Source organism: Gavialis gangeticus, unplaced genomic scaffold, assembly GCF_001723915.1.
Source record: "Gavialis gangeticus isolate Ggan-Ray unplaced genomic scaffold, GavGan_comp1, whole genome shotgun sequence".
Lineage (NCBI taxonomy): Eukaryota > Metazoa > Chordata > Crocodylia > Gavialidae > Gavialis > Gavialis gangeticus.
In genome coordinates, this window is record NW_017729022.1 from 62,780,203 (window position 1) to 62,798,967 (window position 18,765).

At 43.6% G+C, this 18,765-nt stretch overlaps 1 protein-coding gene across 1 annotated transcript in view; it reads left to right on the forward strand.

Annotated features, from left to right (window-relative positions):
- Positions 1 to 17,791, forward strand: part of DMC1 (DNA meiotic recombinase 1) — a 30,369-nt gene extending 12,578 nt beyond the window's left edge. The window contains exons 6-13 of the mRNA XM_019515199.1: positions 510 to 551; positions 9,275 to 9,347; positions 10,070 to 10,161; positions 12,757 to 12,830; positions 12,938 to 13,052; positions 14,629 to 14,689; positions 15,293 to 15,409; positions 16,240 to 17,791. Coding sequence (XP_019370744.1) covers positions 510 to 551; positions 9,275 to 9,347; positions 10,070 to 10,161; positions 12,757 to 12,830; positions 12,938 to 13,052; positions 14,629 to 14,689; positions 15,293 to 15,409; positions 16,240 to 16,309 — 644 coding nt within the window. The 3' untranslated portion in view covers positions 16,310 to 17,791. The remainder of the gene's footprint in view (positions 1 to 509; positions 552 to 9,274; positions 9,348 to 10,069; positions 10,162 to 12,756; positions 12,831 to 12,937; positions 13,053 to 14,628; positions 14,690 to 15,292; positions 15,410 to 16,239) is intronic.
- Positions 17,792 to 18,765: the final 974 nt, after the last annotated feature.

Genomic DNA, 18,765 nt, shown 5'->3' on the forward strand with positions numbered 1-18,765 from the left:
CCTCAGCTCAGCTCCCTGCGAAAGGGAAGGGAGGGCTGCTCTAGCGCCCCCCAGCTTCTAGCCTGAACCACTGCAGGCATGTGCCTGAATTTCCTCAGTCCAGAGAGAATGTCTGTCCAGTTTCAAACCAGTTCAGCCTAGTCAAGTTAGACTAACCTGCAAAGATTGAATCAATCTCCGGCTTTTTGAATGTCTGTCCCTACGTCATCTATTCCAACGTCCTAGTATATTTAACTCATCAAGGATGGCAGCCACTGTAGACAAATAGATGTGAGCTCAGTTTAAAATCTCTCAGGTATAACATTTTTCACAGTGCAGCATCTCCAACACCCACTTTTCATATAGGCATTATATATGCATTATATGAATTATGAGTTGGGGCTGAAAAACAGAAAAGACCCATGTGGATGACTGACATTTTATAAATGAGAAAGCATTCTTATTGCAATAACTTAGGATTTGGCAAACTGCAAAAACCTTTTCTCCCTTTTTGTTTTAATCTTTAACAGAATTCCGAACAGGTAAAACCCAACTTTCCCACACTCTATGCGGTAGGTACACAGTCTTAATATTGAGAATTGTATTCCTACGTAACCTCATTCAGCTAAGAGCTTTATGGAAGTCTCAGGCTTTGATCTTTAAAAGGAGAATTGTACCAAGCTTGTAAATAGTATTTAGGAAATAGCACAAGACTGTAAATAACTCTTTAGGATATATGAGAAAAACAGCCTGTCCCAGAAAAGTGGAAATATGACATATCTCTAGAAATGTAGATTTAAATTACCATTATATCTATTAATCCATATAAAGATGAATAGGAAAGTTGTTTACTATTTTGCTATTATTTTAGATTTCAGAACTTGTTGATGGCATTTAGTGGCTGTTCACATACATTCAAAATGCCGTGGAGACAAAGTTCCCAGCTGAAATAGAGATGAACTAATAAATACATAATTACCATCACAAATTCCTGAAAAATAGGAAAGACAGAGTTAAGATAGATGCCAGTGCAATCTTAACTCTGACTCTCTCCATACTTGCATGCAGGGAGTTATCTGCGTGCAACCCAGTTAAGTGTGCCGTATGTATCTCCATTAAATGAGGGACAGAGTAACTGGAGTTTAGCACAGCTGTGATAGTGAGATGACATAACTGGAGATGCCCTGCTCCTCAAGAAAGGGTTTTTGCCTCTCTCAGTACATCTCCCATATGTCTAATCAAGGGAAAGAATCATATTTACTTAACGCCTGTGCGAAGCAGCTAGTATTCTCTTCGGATTCAGATTTGGCCAGTTCGGGGGACTGATTAGATTTGGTGATTGGAATCACTGTCCCGAATTGATTTGAAGATTCGGCCACAGCTGAATTGGCTGAATCTCCGAATCAGCCCCATCCCCTGCCCCCTCTCAAAGGCTGCCCCACTCACTCTCCCAGACCTTTAAAAAAAAGCCCACACACACTGGCTGGTGCCAGGCAGGGGGGCGATCCCTGCTGTCCCCGACTGCCCCATGCCACATGGGGGACTCTGTCATGAGCTCCCTGACTTCTGCCCGCCCTCTCAGCCCCACCATGGCTGCCCCACCCATCCCAGCTCCCAGCCCTTTGCAAAAAAAAAAAGGCCTGGCTCACTGGCTCCTGCCAGGTGGGGGGTGGGGGTGTGTGGTCCCCACTGCCCCACGCTGCCTGAGGTGCTCTGTCACGAGCCTCCAGAAGCCCTGAGGCTGCTGCAGCAGCTGGGGGGGGTGGGGTTTTTTGGGGGGTTTTTTTAGGGCAGGAGGGGGGGGGGGGGGGGGTGTGGTCCCCACTGCCCCACGCTGCCGGAGGTGCTCTGTCACGAGCCTCCAGAAGCCCTGAGGCTGCTGCAGCAGCTGGTGAGTCTGGGTTTTTTGGGGGTTTTTTAAAGGGCCAGGAGCTGGGGTGGGCAGAGCAGCCATGGGGGTGGCGGGGCTGGAAGAGTGGGCTGGGGTCAGGGGGCTTGTGGCAGAGTCCCCCATGTGGCATGGGGTAGCAGGGATCGCCCCTTCACCTGGCAGCAGCCACTGAGTCTGGACTTTTATTTAAAGAACCGGGAGCTGGTGCTGAGCAGGGCAGCCAGGGGGACGGCTTGGGGAGCAGGCAGGGGATTTGGCCTGGCAGGGGTCCCCCCATGGTCCTCTTTCCCCTCCTTCAGCCCCTACACCCCCACCCCCTACTTACTGGCACGGAGTCCGGGTCCAGTTCCCTGCTGCAGCGAGCAGGGACTGCCCAAATTGCCGAAGCTCTCTGAATCTTTTCCGAATCGATTCGGACCTTTTAATTGGTCTCCTGATTCGATTCAGATTCAGAGATTCAGCCACCAAATCGGGCCAAATCTCTGAAACAAATCAGCCCTGAAGCTTTTCACAGCCCTAACGTTTACCTGTAGGGCTCCAATATGTCTTGTTTCAGTGATGAGTTCTGAGTGCAGGTGGTTTCATTACTAGAGTACATCAGTCTTCCTGGCGTAGGGATGACCAGCAATGAGATGAGATGTGAAGGGGTACTGTGGGTTTCATGATAGGTAAATGAAAATACAGTATTGGATGGAATCCTATAGGTAAGGATGTAAGGGCTATAAAATGATGGAAGTTGTAAAATGTAACACATGTGGAATAGCAGCTGTATGTTTTCTGAGGTAGAACAGATGTAAGTAGCTCCTGTTTGACGCAGCATGCTTAAGCATAAGTTTTGCCTCAGCAAACAGGAAGTGGTAGACATCGCCCTACAATAGTCACGTGCCCTTTACACTGAATGAGATGCTCTGTTTGGAAAGGCAGAGTGCAAGTTTGTGTGCTCTGTTTGGATTGGTGCATCACTCAAAGAGCACAGAATCCATTCTGTGTTCATATAGTTAACTTTGTTTACCCTAGTTTTCAGAAGTTTGATTTTTTTGCTGGGCCATAACATTTTGGAAGGCATGATACACCACTGTGCAATGTTAACTCAGCATTAATGAAGATTTTCGTCACTATAACTGTGTGGTACCAAGTACAATAGGACCCTGGGTGGTTAGTGCTATCACATCACAAGTAGCTATTGGTAGGGGTAAGCGAGACTAGAGGGGCATCTGACCTGCCATGGATTTGGAAGTATCTGAAGTCCCAGGCTGTAGAGTCTGGGACAGAGGTTACTTGCTAGTGGTAGCTTGAACGATCGAGTTCTGCTCAGCTGATGGAATTTGAAACTGATTTGGCTAGTCTGGAGGGTAGAATACTTGCTGGTGGTAGTGCCACACAGACTTGAATGATTGAACTCTGCTCAGCTGAAATTTGGAACTTAATTCAGAACTGATTTGACTCTGGAAACAAAATGTTATATATTTTTTTTCAGTTGTTAATAGTTATGGCCTAGAGGCTCTGGGGTTCAGATGCCCCCTAGTCTTGTTTGCTCCAAAAGGCCAAGGAGCAAGGCAGGGGAAAGCATACGTGCAGCCCCCTATTATCACACAATTGAAGCCTGCAGAGGTGTGCACTAGGCAACTGAATCTCCAAATCTGAATCGAAATGGGAGACCTATTAAAAGGTCCAAATTGATTTAGAAAAGATTTGGAAAGATTCGGAGATTTGGAAGCCAGACATGCAGGAAACAGAAACTGAGAAGAGGGAGGGAGAGGAGCTGGGGGGTGGGGAGGGGGAGACTGTTTTGATATTGACATATGTAGTTGGTCAGTGACTGTGATCTTTTCCTGAGTTCCCTTCCAATCACAGTGCTCTGGGGGAGGGACATAGAAACAAAATATAAGGCTGTGTCTGAAGTGATCTGTGCCTTTTGTAAGCTGTCTGTCTTGGACCGGCAGCATCTGAAAGGCTCTGGCTTGCTATCTAGTCTCTTGGTAGCAAGCTAGTCTCTCTTCTTCTGTGTTTTCCCTGACAGTGTGTCATCACTGTGCACTGTAGAAAAGCACAACATATATTACAGACACATACACATTTTGCAGCACACCAAGCCTTATGAAGCATGCTGGAAAGGCAGGTGCCAGGTCTTCTGGCAGGGGTGGGGGAGGGGGCAGAGGGAGAGCTGTAAGTTCCACCCCCACACCCAAACATAGATACACCCTCTTTCCTGGCAGCGATGAGTCTTCTGCTGCTAGTGGGAGCAAGGAGGTGGGAGCAGTGTCTGCACCTACACCACCTTCACTAACACCATCAATAACCACCAGCACCAGCATGACAGTCTCCACCCCAATTTCAGTTCCCAGCATAAGCCTTCCAGTGTCAGAAGAGGAGCTGGATCTGGAAGCAGCAGAGCTGAGTGCTATAGCAAAGGAGATTCTGGGGAAGGAGCAGGACTCTTAGTTTGTGCTCCACACCCCTCAAAGTTTCCTTAGAGGCAGGTCTCTTCTGGAAGGAACTTTGGAGGAGATTGTGGGGGCAGGTGGCTCAGGTCCTCCTGTTGTTGTGCCTCTGCCTGGTGAGGAGGGGGATAAGGCAGGATCCCCACCCGCAACCCAGAAGCAGATGGGTAGTTTAGCGTGGGATCATTTTTAGGTGGCAGATGATCTCAGGTATGCTACCTGCCAGCACTGCCGAAAGCAGATCAGCCAGGGCAAGGATGAGAAGCACTTCACCACCACAGCGATTCTGCTACATCTCAGCAGACAACATACCCTTGCCTTTGTTCCTCCTCAGCCTTGCACCAGTGGGAGTGAGCCCAAAAATAAGTCCCCCCTCTCACTCCAAAGCTCCTGTCCCCAAGCAACAGAGGCAGGCCACCATGGACCAGTGGGGGAAAGGTGGAGACAAAGGGAAGCACTTTCCCAAGGTAAGCAAGGTCACCCAGAGCACTGGGGAGATGCTTGCTCTGGATGGCCAGCCCTTCTCCTTTGTTCAGGCAGCTCGTGGCCCCATCCTACCAAGTGCCCACATGCACCACCTTTAGCACGGTGCTGCCCTCCCTGTATGAGGCATGCAGGGAGTGCTTGAAGGAAGAGCTGTGGAAGGCAGGGCTGCAGGTAGCTTTGCACTTCACCTTGGACATCTGGAGCAGCTGGAGGGGGGAGCATGGCTACCTCTCCCTCCCACTGGTGCAATCAGTCAGGCTGTCGGTGGGCTCTCCTTCAAGCAGAAGTGATGGATAAGTCCCATATGGCAAGGAAGATCATGGTGGCCATGAACCACATGGCTTGTTGGGCAGGGTGAGCTCACCCACAGATTCATGGTCATCAGCAACAGGGCCAATATGGTGAAGGCGGTGCGTGATGCCAACTTTGTTGGCATCCACAGTGTGGCACACAAGTTCCACCTCATAGTCAGGGACACCATGGAGGGAGACAGGGCTCCTGGTGATGGTGCTGTCATTACCACTACCAGCCAGCTCATTTCAAAATGCAGGAAGGTGGTGGGCTATTTTCACTGGAGCATCAAGGGGGGCAAGGTGCTGCAGGACAAACAGGTAGAGCTGAGCATCCCACAGCACAAAATCATGCAGGATGTGGAGACTCACTGGAACTCTACATACCCAATGCTCAAAAGGCTGGTCAAGCAATAGCCATGAGATGGCCTTGGTCGGGGACATTGGGATCAGCGGCCCCCTTAACAAAACAGAGTGTGATACCATCTCCCAGAGCTTGGTGGTCCTCAAGCCATTCCTCGAGGCCGCTGAAAGCCTCAGTGCTGGCAATGCCCTCCTTAGCCAGGTGATCCCCATAGCGAAAGAGCTTGAGAATCAAATGGAGAAGTTCCAGGGGATCAATGTTCCTGGCTGGGGCAAGCCGCTTCCCCCAGAGATGCAGGCACGGATGAAGCGGCTGAAGTAGGGCATCAAGAAATGGCTGGATCCGTTGCAGTCCAGTACGGCCCACATGCTGGTGGACATATGTGACCCGAGGGTGAAGGGGAGCATCTGCAGCAGCAAAACCCTTGATCATTGGACAGAGGTGCTGATGAACAGAGTCAGGGAGGCAGAAGGGCAGAGGCAGGGGAACATGGAAGAGGGGAATCCACTTTCCCCTGCCAGCACTCCAAGCACCAGCCAATCTCCTCCACCACAGCTGCTGCCAATGTGGGCCAAGGGCGTGGCTTCAGTGTTGGGGTCCAGAGGCACCAGACCCCACCTTCAGGTAGGCAGCATGGAGGCCTCAGTGGCTACCTATCTCACCAAGGATGTGGAGCTGCTGCACTGCGACCCCTTGGCCTATTGGGCAAGCTGCAGCCAGGTGTGACAGGATCTGGCCACAGGTGCCCGGGAACACCTGTCCACCAACCAGTGTTCCAAGTGAGAGGGTGTTCAGCATGGCTGGTGATGTTGTGACACCCCACCACACCTCCTTGGATCCTGGTTTGGTGGAGCAGCTGGTGTTCCTGCAGGTGAACCTCCTGCTGCTGGGGTTCCCTAAGCTCCACATGCAGACGGTGTGAGTGCCAGCCTCCTCACTCCACACCTACTTCCTTTTTTTAGTTGCTTTCCAAACCGTTTAATGCCCCACTCTCAGAGCTGGAGGCAGCAGTTTAGTTTATCACCAGGCAGCAGAGATAGAACATCTCCCTGCTGAGCTCCCATGTCAGGACAAACTTGGAGATATGAGCTGGGGCTATGGGGAAGGAGGCGGCCTCAGGTCCTAAGCATGACCTAAAACTACATCCTGCCAGGGTAGGGAGACCTGATGGGACTGCCGGTGGCATGGCAGCTTGAGGAAATGCCAGGACCATGAACCTTCCTGGTGAAAGGTGGGTAAGGGCACCTGATAACCTCCAGCCACTGCATGTACTCACAGTCCTGGCTGGGGAAAGCCCAGACCTGTACAATCTTTGAGAGGCCTGAGGCTTACTGGTTGCAGTGCAGTTGTGAGGGTGACAACAGGCAGGCGGCTCAGATCCGACCTGAGGTACCCTCAACTGATCCATGCTGGAGCCAGGACCTGAAGGGGGTGGAGGGGCGGGGTAGAAGGGCCAAGGGCCCACTGCAAGGAATGTCCAGAGCAAGAGGCTCGGGATTCCGACTGGCCTGAAGGCGGGGCCAGGGCCTAAGGGGGAGCCAAAGGTCCCAGAGAGGGGACCACAGCTGGAGGGGGTGAAGGGTGCAATCTGTGAGGCATGGGCTACAGTGTAGGGAAGGTATGGAGCTGCGGAATGGATGTCAGCCCTAGACATCAGGGGCCTAAATGGGCACCCTCCTGCCTGGTTACCATTTGAATCAGTTTTCCATCAAGGCGTAGCAGGTGAAAGAGGGGTGGGCGGTTGGCCCAGAAACAGGTCAGGATCTAACGGGCACTGGGAAGGCCCCCTGTTATAGGCTACCAGCCCTGCTGCATTCATCCCACTCTGCCTTAATGCACACAAGGCAGACCAATTTCTTTGGGGCAATATGATATCTTTTATTAGACCAGCTGAATAGTTGAAGAAATATATCTTAGCAAGCTTTCAGGTTTAAAAACCCTTCGTCAGGCTGAGGAAGTATTTGCATTTTATGTGTGTGCTTCATGCCCTCAGGAGGGGCTACCATCCCCACTGTCTTCATCCTGCTCTGCCTTAACACACACAAGTGATACAAGTTTTGCTTTCAACAGTTTGAGCAGTACTTTCACAGAACCCCCTGTACCTAGCTCCTTGAAACTTGGAAGGCTTCATGCCCTCAGAAGGAGCTATCACCTCTGCTGTTTTCACCTGAATCAGCAAAACAATGACAAAGTTAGAGGTATTTTAGTGATTCCCCATTATAGTCTATGGATGAAGCTCCAGATCGGCGCTGAATCTTGGAATCCAATTCGGCCAAATTGAATAGGGACAGTGACTCGAATCACTGAATTGAATCACTGTCCCTCCAAATTGGCCAAATCTGAATCCAATACTTACCACTTTGCACAGGCCTAACTGGCACACCCAGAGTGCAGTGAGCAGGCCTCACCCTGGGAAAACCATCAGCAATCTTGCACTTAGTATGCCTGCCATGGACTTGGGGAGTATCTCAAGTCCCAGACTGATGGGTCTGGGAGGAAGAATACTTGTGGTGAAGTCTCACAGACTTGAATGATTGAGCCCTGCTCAGTTGATATTTGGAACTTGACTACTGGGCTCTGCTCAAGTGAATTCGGAATGGTTTTTTTTTAATGGATTTTTATTTATTATTAATTTTGTTTCAAGGGCTGTTAACAGTACTGGGATTTCATTACCAGATATTCTGGAGATTTAACATCTGTGTTGTCTGACCTCCTATTATGATAGATGTTGAGGTTGTTTCTTCAAAAATGGGGGGGTTTTTTGTATGGTTTAGGAGTGTGCAAATTAGAGCTGGAGAGCCAAATTTGGTCAGCAGAGCAATATCCTGTGCATGCAATAAATATATGGACAGAGCTAATCATATGAATTTATTCACTGATGGGCAATTGAGAAGATCATTATCTGTTGGATATGTATCTTTCTTGCAAAATTAATAAAGTATGATAATATAGTACAGAAAGATGGAAAAGTCCTTTTAGTTAAAAACCATACCAGTAAAGACCATTACATTCACCTAGAAGTCCAAGATATTCCTGCACATTACTTATTACAGGTTTCCCTTGCTTTATGCTGTACATGTGTTCATGGCAAATGGCACATAACTCGAATTTGCATAAAGGGAACCCACTTTACAATGTAACAAATAGGGATATGTTCCAAGACCTTGACTGTGCTGACCCCCAAGCCCATTTCTACTGCTTTTACAAGACAATTTTGGTACTCACCAACAGAAATAGTACACAAAAGCACAGGGCACTATCATAATGAGGACAGCAACTACAGAAACACGTGTCGCAGACAGTGAGCAGGGAACACAGATTCACACAAGAGACTATATTTTGGTGTGCGTCACTCATGCAATGCACCGCACAAAGCAGCTGACTATGGGCTTCCACCACACCAATTGCATAAGAGTGAATTTACCTTGCATATAATGAATTTTTGGTATAAAAAGGGTCATCGCATAAAAGCGAATTTGCACATGCAGAACCCGCATAAAGCCAGAGAAACCTGTACTAGTTATTTACATTTAGTGCTCAAATTTAGTGTTGGTACTCAGTGTCTCAGCGTTTTGACACCTCTGATTTAGGATGGCCTCGGCTAGAGAAAAGTTACTTTGGATCCTTCTCAAGCCAGCTGGAGAGAGAAATCAGACTTTCTATAAATGCAACACTGGCTGTTGGTATCAAATCATTTGTTTGTTGTATACAAAATGGTGGATCATTGCCACTTATTACAAATAGTAGTAGAGAGAGCTGGAAGAGTGGGAGAGACTTTCCCCCCTTCTGTTCAGTTTGATCCTTTCTTTATGATGCATTCCAGTGACAGCTCAGCTTCCAGGAGCAGATGGCTACACAGGAGGGAAGATTATCTTCATTGATACTGAAAACACTTTGTATCTTTTTAATGAAGCAAGTTGCAAGTTCGATGGTATGGCATAGTGATGCATTTTGCAGTAAGCATAACGCCCCCATAATCTCTTTACATTTTGTCTCACAAGACAGGTAAAACACACTGAAAAGCACTGTACATAAATAAAGGTATGGAGTTGTCTATTGAATTTGACCTATGGCATCATGAGGAAAAATAAAGCAGTATAATTTACTGTTATTATGAATAAGTAAGACAAGAAGGCTGAATAGTTCCAGGTATGGAAGTTCTTATGCAGTGTCTCTTATCTCTCAGTCATTAGTAATAATCCATCCCAATTTTGGGTTGAAGGCACAATACAAATCTAGTTGCATCTTTTCTGTATTTCTAGTATGCCCATCTCTACAACAACTATAATAAAAGTTTTTCATATTTAACACTAGGTTCCAGGTAAGTAGTAATCCCTGCTGTTATTACCTTGTAATCACCACTTGTTATCTATTTGATGAACAGTGTAAAATTATTTTTGGCTTTCTTTCCAGTCCCTAGGAGACAGATGTCTATATCATAAAAAATAACATTGCCCTGAGCCACAATTTGTGCTTTTATTCAAGTGGAAGCAGAGATTATGGTGCCTTGTCTGGGAGAAAAATAGATATTAATGTAGTTTCCATACTAAATTCAAACTTAAATATCATGATTTGCATTGTTTATCCAAACAGAATCCTTAACTGTGACATACTGCAGCCGTCCAGATCGTCTTCGTGATATTGCTGATCGTTTCAGTGTGGACCATGATGCAGTTCTTGACAATGTGCTGTATGCTCGTGCATATACCAGTAAGATCATCACTGGAATAGGCACAGTAGCCTATTTTTTTTCTGTAGTTCTCAGTTTATTTACTGAGACTTCCCACTCATGATCACTAAAATTTTCTGAGATTGGGGCAAAGGTTGGAAGCTTGCTTCTATTTTTCTGTGTGATTGTCTTCTGTAGCAGATCTTATCAGGACAGTATTTCCTGTTCAGTGATGTTTTATAAATTCAATTCCAACAATACAAAGTAAATTCTATTTGATATCTGAGTATCATCATATCATCTGAACATGACTCCTTTGAAACACTATGAGAAATAACACACTGGTACCTATGAAGACTAGTCACAAGTGCTTCAGTATAGGCCAACAGTAAAAATAGGTGATTTTTTATTGTGAATAGGAACCTTATAGACAAGGCTTCACTCATTTCGAGGTGAGCTCCCTATAGCCTGCAGCACTATGGAACAGCAGATTGAAAATTCTATTGCAGCTTCAATTTGTAAATTTAAAAGTGAAGGTTTTTTCCCTGAATTAGTTATGGAGATTAATAATGTGCTTAATACAATGTTCCTTGTATTACTTAATTTTATGTTCAATTCAATTAATTGTATGTTGTCCTTCAATTTAAAATATGCATCAAAACCTGTCTTGCACAATTGCACTCTATAAATTATTATGAGCAAATTAAAGGTTTTGATAGTTGAGTAGGTGGTAGGTGAAACTCACAGATGCCAGAGAAGTCTTTAGGAATTGTGAGATAAACACATTAGTTTGTTATTGCTATAAAAATTATTGGTGGTGATGTAGTAAACAATGGTGACATTTCATCTGTCATCTTAACTTTTATAGCACCCCATTTATGAATGAGGCAGTTCACACATCTCAGAAATATCACTTCAAGCTGTCTACAAACTGCAAAATGTAATGTTTCAAGAATGAAAACTGAGAATTCTATATTGTGCCAGGCAGTGCCATGCTAAGCATGTTGCTGTTAGGCTGAGATATGGCACCCTTACCCCAAGCCAGGTAGATTCTGAACCAGAAGTAGTGCTGCTGCATGTGTGGTACATGTGGCCCAAAAAGCTCTGCTAAGTGATGTTCTAAAAGACTGACTTTATTGGTACATACACATCACTGCACTAAGGCAACTACGCTACTTTCTATTTGGGAGCTGGAGGGTGCGGTATGTCTCAGCATGGCATTGCCTTGAGCCATACAGACATACACTGAGCTTTTTGGTGCACAATGTTATAAGTAGTGAGTGGACACTAAAATTTTTGAAGCCACAGAATCATGGAATACATGGGATCCTGCTTATATACACTCTCAGTTTCCTGACTTGCTTCCATCATCTTACTAGTTAAGCTAATACGAGATTCAGAAAAAAAAGTTGTTGGTACAGTTTATATTCTGCATGGGTATATAGCCTAGGAACTGAGAAGAAGCTATATCCTTATCTAAAGGATGCACTTACCTAAATTTAATGTAAACAGTGCTCATTAATAAGGTCTGCACTAACTTTTTCACACCTTATTAAAGCTTGTTACCATTTCAGAAACCTTATGTACTTAATACAAACCTAGAAACAGAAATGATTAAGGCTGGTTTAAAAGTCTTGAAATTGACTCTCCTAATCAGTTTCACTAATCACTAATTTAAGGGGAAACAAAGTGGGAAGACAAAATTGCAAACACAGGTGCTAGAGTATGTAGGACTGACACACCTAGAAACCACTATTGAGAAGAGGAGGTTGTGATGACTGGCCATGTTAGGAGAATGGGAGGAGACTGCATCCCCAAGAATATTTCAGACAGAAAGCAGAGTCGCCCTTTATGGAACTACCATGACATGCAAAAATGATATGAAGTTGTTCAACATCAATGAAAAGCTGGAAGAAGTAGGCAGAATCCCATCCAATCTGGAAGGAACATCTGGAATTGGGTACAGATCAACATGAAGTGGCTTTGATCCAGAGGATGGAAGAAAAGCAAGAAAGAAGGAAGCAGTATGTTGTAAACTTGGACTCCAACTCAGACAACATATGGATCTGTGAAACTTGTAATAAGTTGAGTCACTTTTGAATTGGGCTTGTCAGCCACAAGTGGATTAATCAGACACCTGACCAGACCTCTTATGTGTACACCAGGATCCAGAGAATTGACGGTTGCCTGTATATATAATTTAAGGGAAATATACAAATTAGAAAGTAGAGTCAGAGAGTATCTATGCATTTAAACATTGGCATATTTGCCAAGTGGCAAAGAAATTGAGACTGAAATTGTGTTATGCACTTAAGCAATTGTACACTTACTCAATATGAACATAAGTGATAAGGCTTTACTCATATAATTCTACCAGTAAGACTTGTTAGTGTACATATAGCTTACACTGGCAAAAATAGCTAACCAAAACAATTCAGTTAGCAAAAACACATTTATGCTGGTATAACAAAATCTAGACTATTTTTTTCTGGCATAAAGATATCACAAAGCAATTGCATAGCAACTAACATTACTATATTAACAACATGTGATGGGATAAACCTAGCCTTCTAGCTGCTTCAACCCTCTGATGCTTTCTGATCCCAGTTTCATTCTTCAACTATACATTCTACTAGGTGAACATCAGATGGAACTGCTTGACTATGTAGCAGCAAAGTTCCATGAGGAAGCTGGCATCTTCAAGCTATTGGTATAAGCCCCTAATTATTTTACTTTCTGCATCAGCCATGTGCTTTCAGAATAGTTCGCCCTATTTGTTCATAACATACTTATCCGTTTTGTATTATTATAATGCAGATCATTGACTCCATTATGGCACTCTTTCGTGTGGATTTTAGTGGCCGCGGGGAGTTGGCTGAACGGCAACAGAAACTTGCTCAGATGTTATCAAGACTCCAGAAAATCTCAGAGGGTAAGGAAGACTTTGCAAAAAAGAGTGAAAATCTTTGGAAGCTACTAAAAAGGCTAGTTACTGCCTAATACTACCACCAAATATCTCCAATGTATTTATCAGGTAGATGCTAGACAGCAAATCCTCCATTGCCTTACATCACCCACCACTAGAAAATTATACTTCTAAATCATTTCACTTCAAACTGACCAGTATAAAACTCTCCAGGATTCTTCAAAATGTAGAGGTTTCTCAGAATTGTTATTTGTTTTACAGCAGTGTCTAGAAGCCCTAACTGAAAGAATTGGGGCACTTTGTAAATACATAGTAAGAGACAGCTTCTGCTCTAAAGAGTTTACATTCTAAATAGACAAGAGGAAAGTAGGAGGTAAACCAGAGGCCCAGAGAAGTAAAGTAGCTTGTTCAGCTTCACATTCTCTTAGCACTATAAAATGTCACGAGGGATTATGACTGGATAAGTAGCAGGATGCATTCTTTCCTCTGTTTGGACTGATTCAGAACAGTAAGTTCTTCCTGCAAAAACATTCTTCCACAGAATAAAAAAAAGACAAGAAAAAAACCTTCTAGAATTGGATTTTCAAAACTGCTCAGTCGGGGAGTGCGAAGTGGGCTGTATTTGATTCGGATTCAGCCTGAATTGGTGACAGTGATTTGATTCGTTGATTTGGATCGCTGTCCCCGATTCAATTCGGCTGAATCTGAAGATTCGATACTTATTTGGAGAATCTGCAGTTCAGCCCTAGACATAGCTTTAAATGTTTTTTACATACCTTGACGTACCAGTGCAGCTTGTGCATGCTCTGATGCTGGGGTGCATGGAGGATCCCACAGGAGCATGGGGGTCCCCCTGCATGCTTGGCAGCGAACCTGGAAGTGGACTGGAAGTACTTCTAGTCCACTTCCGGGTCTGTTGGGGAGCGTGCTGAGGGCCCCCCCCACCTCCCCGGCTCTGCAGTTGACCCCGGGTGCCCCCCCAGACCCACCAGTTGCCGAGCCAGGGCAGTGTGGGGGGTCCCCCAGCAAGCTCCCCACCAAACCCAGAAGTGGACCAGAAGTGGTTCTGGTCCACTTCCAGGTCTGCTGCCAAATGTGCTGGGGAGCCCCCCATGCTCCTGTGGGATGCTGCATCCGCCCCAGCATCACAGCATTCACAAGGTAGGTAGAAAAAACATTTAAAGCTGTGTCTATATCCAAATCGCCAAATCTTTCAGAATCTCTCTGAATCGAGAGATTAAAGGGTCTCCTGATTTGATTCAGATTCAGAGATTCAGCCACCAAATTGAGTCTAATCTCCGCCAAATCGAAATCAGGGACCAAAGCTTTGCACAGCCCTACTGTTCAGCATTAGCTGACCTCTGCTATTACCTAAGTTAAATGGGAACAAAGCCCAGCAGTGATCATTTTTGAAAATTCTATCCCTATGTAATTCATACCAGAAGAGAGATGGAGAGACATTCTCATGTTTGTGAAGCCCTAGAACTGTTTAGCAAGCAACAGCTTCTTTTGTCCCATTTTTGCAAAGATACGCATGAATTCCAACTGGATATCTTCCCCTTTCTCTTGTCCTTTGTTGTAGAATATAATGTGGCTGTGTTTGTGACCAATCAGATGACTGCTGATCCAGGGGCAACTATGACGTAAGTCACTTACCCTCCTTTTTTTCTTTTACACTGCCCCTTTCACATTGTATACTTAATGGAAATGGAAATTGGGGTTGCATGGGGAAGGACAAGCACATGTGTGAAAATACAACTTTTATTTTTAAATAGGATTGAGTCTGGGCTATGACTGGCCCTCCTAGTGCGGTTAGCCCTTATACATTCATATGAATCTATGGCCATTCATTTTCTGCTTGTCGTCGATGGCTCCTTTTACTGGCTTGAATTTAAGACAGAAGTCAGGGTAGATACATTTTTACAGATTTAACTAAATAAGCCATGTTAAAAGTGCTGACGAACATTTTTAGAAGTAGTTTATGGACAAAGATGAAGGGTGGCAATTTTAAAATGTTCAGCAGTAACCTAACTCTGATCCTGTTAAAGTCCATGGGAGCAGTAATAATTAGACTAACACTGAGCACTTTGACAATCCTACTTAAAGACATACATGTAACAAAAGCTTAGCTAAATCCTCTGTGATACATCTGTTTACCTGAGACTATCACACATTGTCTGACACTTAATTATAGTTGTTATTCCGTGGAATTCACAGAGACACTTAATCATTTTTTCTGAATGTAGTTTTCAGGCAGACCCTAAAAAGCCCATTGGTGGCCACATCTTGGCCCATGCTTCAACCACAAGGATCAGCTTACGGAAGGGGAGGGGGGAGCTGCGCATTGCCAAGATATATGACAGGTAAATTACCTCTTCTTTGTAGAGAGGACCTGTGTTATGTGGACAATTAATGGGAGACAAAGTCCATGCTCCTGGGACATGACAGCCTCAGAGCTGATAGTTAAATTTCAAATTAAACATGTTTTTGGATTATATTTTGAGAAAAAAGAAAGACAACTTAATTAACCAGGTGATCTAATTTTAAACTTTCTCACAAGCAAATGAAATTGGAAATTCAATTAGCATAATTTCCACCATATATTTGTCTTAAGTAGACTTCAAAATTGGTATAATTGGTGGTCTGTTCCCAGAAAAGGTCCAAGGCTGGAATAATAGGAGCTTCCATGGATCCAGATTTATATTAACAGCCTATATAAAGCTACAGAAAGAATAGATAAGGACTAATTCGCTTTAGCAGAACAGCAAAGGGACTTCCAGGTGGTATTCCTGGAATCGGGTGTGGCAAAAATAGAATACATGGATGAAAACCTAGATAGCCAGATTCTTTGGTTGTGACATGTCTCTTAACCAACCACCTCCCTTTCCACCCTTCTACCTCCAAACAGGAAACTTAAATCATAAAAAGCCCTGCATTTTTTGTGAAAGTTACTAGTCTTTATTTGTGAAGGGCTTAAGAAGGAATTAACTAATATGCAGACGTTGGGCTTACCCTGTTCATAAGGAGGTTTTCACACATTTTAATTACTGATCCTGATAGAAAAATGTCTACAATGTACAAGTGGGCACAAGGGCTTTGATGAATATTTTAGCTTGTTTGTGCTGATAACATTTTGGGGACTGCGTTTTGAAACAGAGAAGAGAGACACTTCCTTGCTTCTTTTACCCACCAGCCCTGAGATGCCTGAAAATGAAGCCACATTTGCCATAACTACTGGAGGAATTGGGGATGCCAAAGAATAAGCAGAAACCTGGCAAAAATCTCCATCTGAAAACAGCCCAGATAAAGCCAAAGTATCCAAGGTTACTGACTCCCTGATTACTTTGTATTTTTCAGGCTCAGTTTTGGATATTTAGAATTGGGAGCACACTAGAAAGTTATTAGGAGATCATATTTCAGTGATCTGAACAGGAACTGGTTCATGTTATTTATTTTTTTTAAATGAAATTTGCAGCAGTCAGAAATTTACAAAGCAAAGAAACTTGTGACTCATTCAAGAAATGTCTTCTTTAGGGTTTGTGAGAAGTAAAGCTGTTTTATCCCATGGGCTTAATGTGACCTTTTATAGTTTATTGGGAAGAGAATGTCTGTGAGATAGGGTGTACACAGCATGGAATAAAACAGCACTGAAACAAACATGGTTTAAAAAAATGAGTGGTTAATACATTGAGGGGAAATGCAGTGGACAGACACAGGAATACAGGACCTTGCTAAGATCTCATTGAGAATAGAAGAATGATAGTTACTTGAAGACAATTTTTAGAAATTTTAATCTTGATTAATTAGTGATTTATTTGTATTTAATTCTGTTTTAGAATATTTAACAATGTTATGTATTTTCATGTTAATGGAAAATACCAAATTAGAACATCTCCTGTTCCCTATGCTTGTGTACAATACATATACTTTAAGTCAAACCCTGATCACCTGAACTGGCCTATTAACTTTGTTGTGAGAACTTCAATGAGCAAACTAAATAGGATGGAGCCCAATATTTCAAATAAATAAGCAGAAAACAAAATGTGTAAATTAAAGAAACATTCCATGTTTAACACTTTGAGGGATTTTTAGCACCTAGTAGCAAATCCTCTTTGCAGCCAAAAAAAGCCCAATGGGAGGCCAACTTTAGCATCTGGTTTGAGGGTTTCTATTCACCACTAAAAAGGTGCATTTTTTAACAGAGTAATTAAAGTACAAGTGCTATCCTAAGGCAAAAGCACAGAGATGACAAATCACTTTAGTCTTACTGCAAGAAACTCATTGTGGTTGACTACTCTTTCTTGACGTTGACTTCAATGTATTTGCTTCACAGTGAGACTACAGTGCATCCTCTTCACTATAGTATTTACCTTATGATAGGTCATATTCATCAATTATTTTGAGGCAAGAAACAAAACTTTTTAAAAAGTTAAGTCAGGTCTAGAGAAAAAATAAGGCATACCCTTTTTAATGACTTGCTCAGTCAACCATTTCCAGACTTGTTCAGAGTGAAAAGAGAGAGTTTATTTTATGAATCATTTCTCTTCCCATTCACAGTTATATAATATCTATATGGCAACAAGAACAATTACTTTTTTTAGGAAAGGAACATTAGAAATATATATAATGTATGGTTTGAATTCTTTAAATGCAGTTCAAGGAAGGCTGTCAGCACCATTTGACCAGTAAATGACAACACACATTGTGAAACACAAGATAAAAGAAGCCCCAGCTTAATGCCAAAGTGGTATTGCAGATAGTTTAGATAACTGCTCTGTTAAAATGTGGACTCAAGCAGGAAAACGTTTGAGAACCCCTGAGCTACACAGTTTGATCACAAAGTGGACAAAATATAAGATCTTGCCATCATATACAAATACTGATGATCAATCAAGAATTTAATAAATTTAATGTGGTCTAATATGAATTTAAATACCAGGCAGGCCACTCACTTATATAACACATAAAAACAAGCAATAAAAGAAGATTTAATACATGAGAAAAGTGTATTTCCCACTGTTTTATGGATGGGTCAGGGAATAATCTTCAAAATCACTCTCAGATTTAATCAGAGTTCAATTAGTTGTCAAAAAGGAGCTAGGCCCATTTTTAGTCTTGAGGAATAACTGACTTTTGAATAAAATTATTTCAGTGGAGCATCAACTATTTGGCAAGTCAGTTAACTAGAAAGTGTTGTATTAACAAAACTATCAGTCCACAGTTGGGTTGCTTGTTGGTGAGACAACTGTGTATTGTCTACTAACTAATGTTCTGAGATCTTTAAGCATTACACAATACTATACATTCATTCCTTGATATTTTTTGTTAGCTCACTACACAGAACAGTGATTAAAGTGCAGTTTTTATCACTTCATATTGTGGTGTTTGATTATCTAGGACAGGCACCAAAACATAAGGCCACCTGGCTGCATCTGGCCTGCAAAGCTCCATCATCCAGCTCCTAGTGCTGCCCCTGTGTCCGAATTAACCCATATAGTACATGCCAGACTAGCCCTGCACATAAGGCCTGGGATGCGCACCACATACCGTGCTGGCTTCAGGATCTGCACTATACCTGGTGCCAGCTCCAGCTCATCCAGTACCGTGTCACACAGGTTCCCTTCCTTTCCCACTGCCTTGCGCCTTCCCCTGCCAGTCCAGGATGTGCACCACACACAGCGCAGTCCTTGACCAGTGGTGTGGGCACCGCGTACAACAC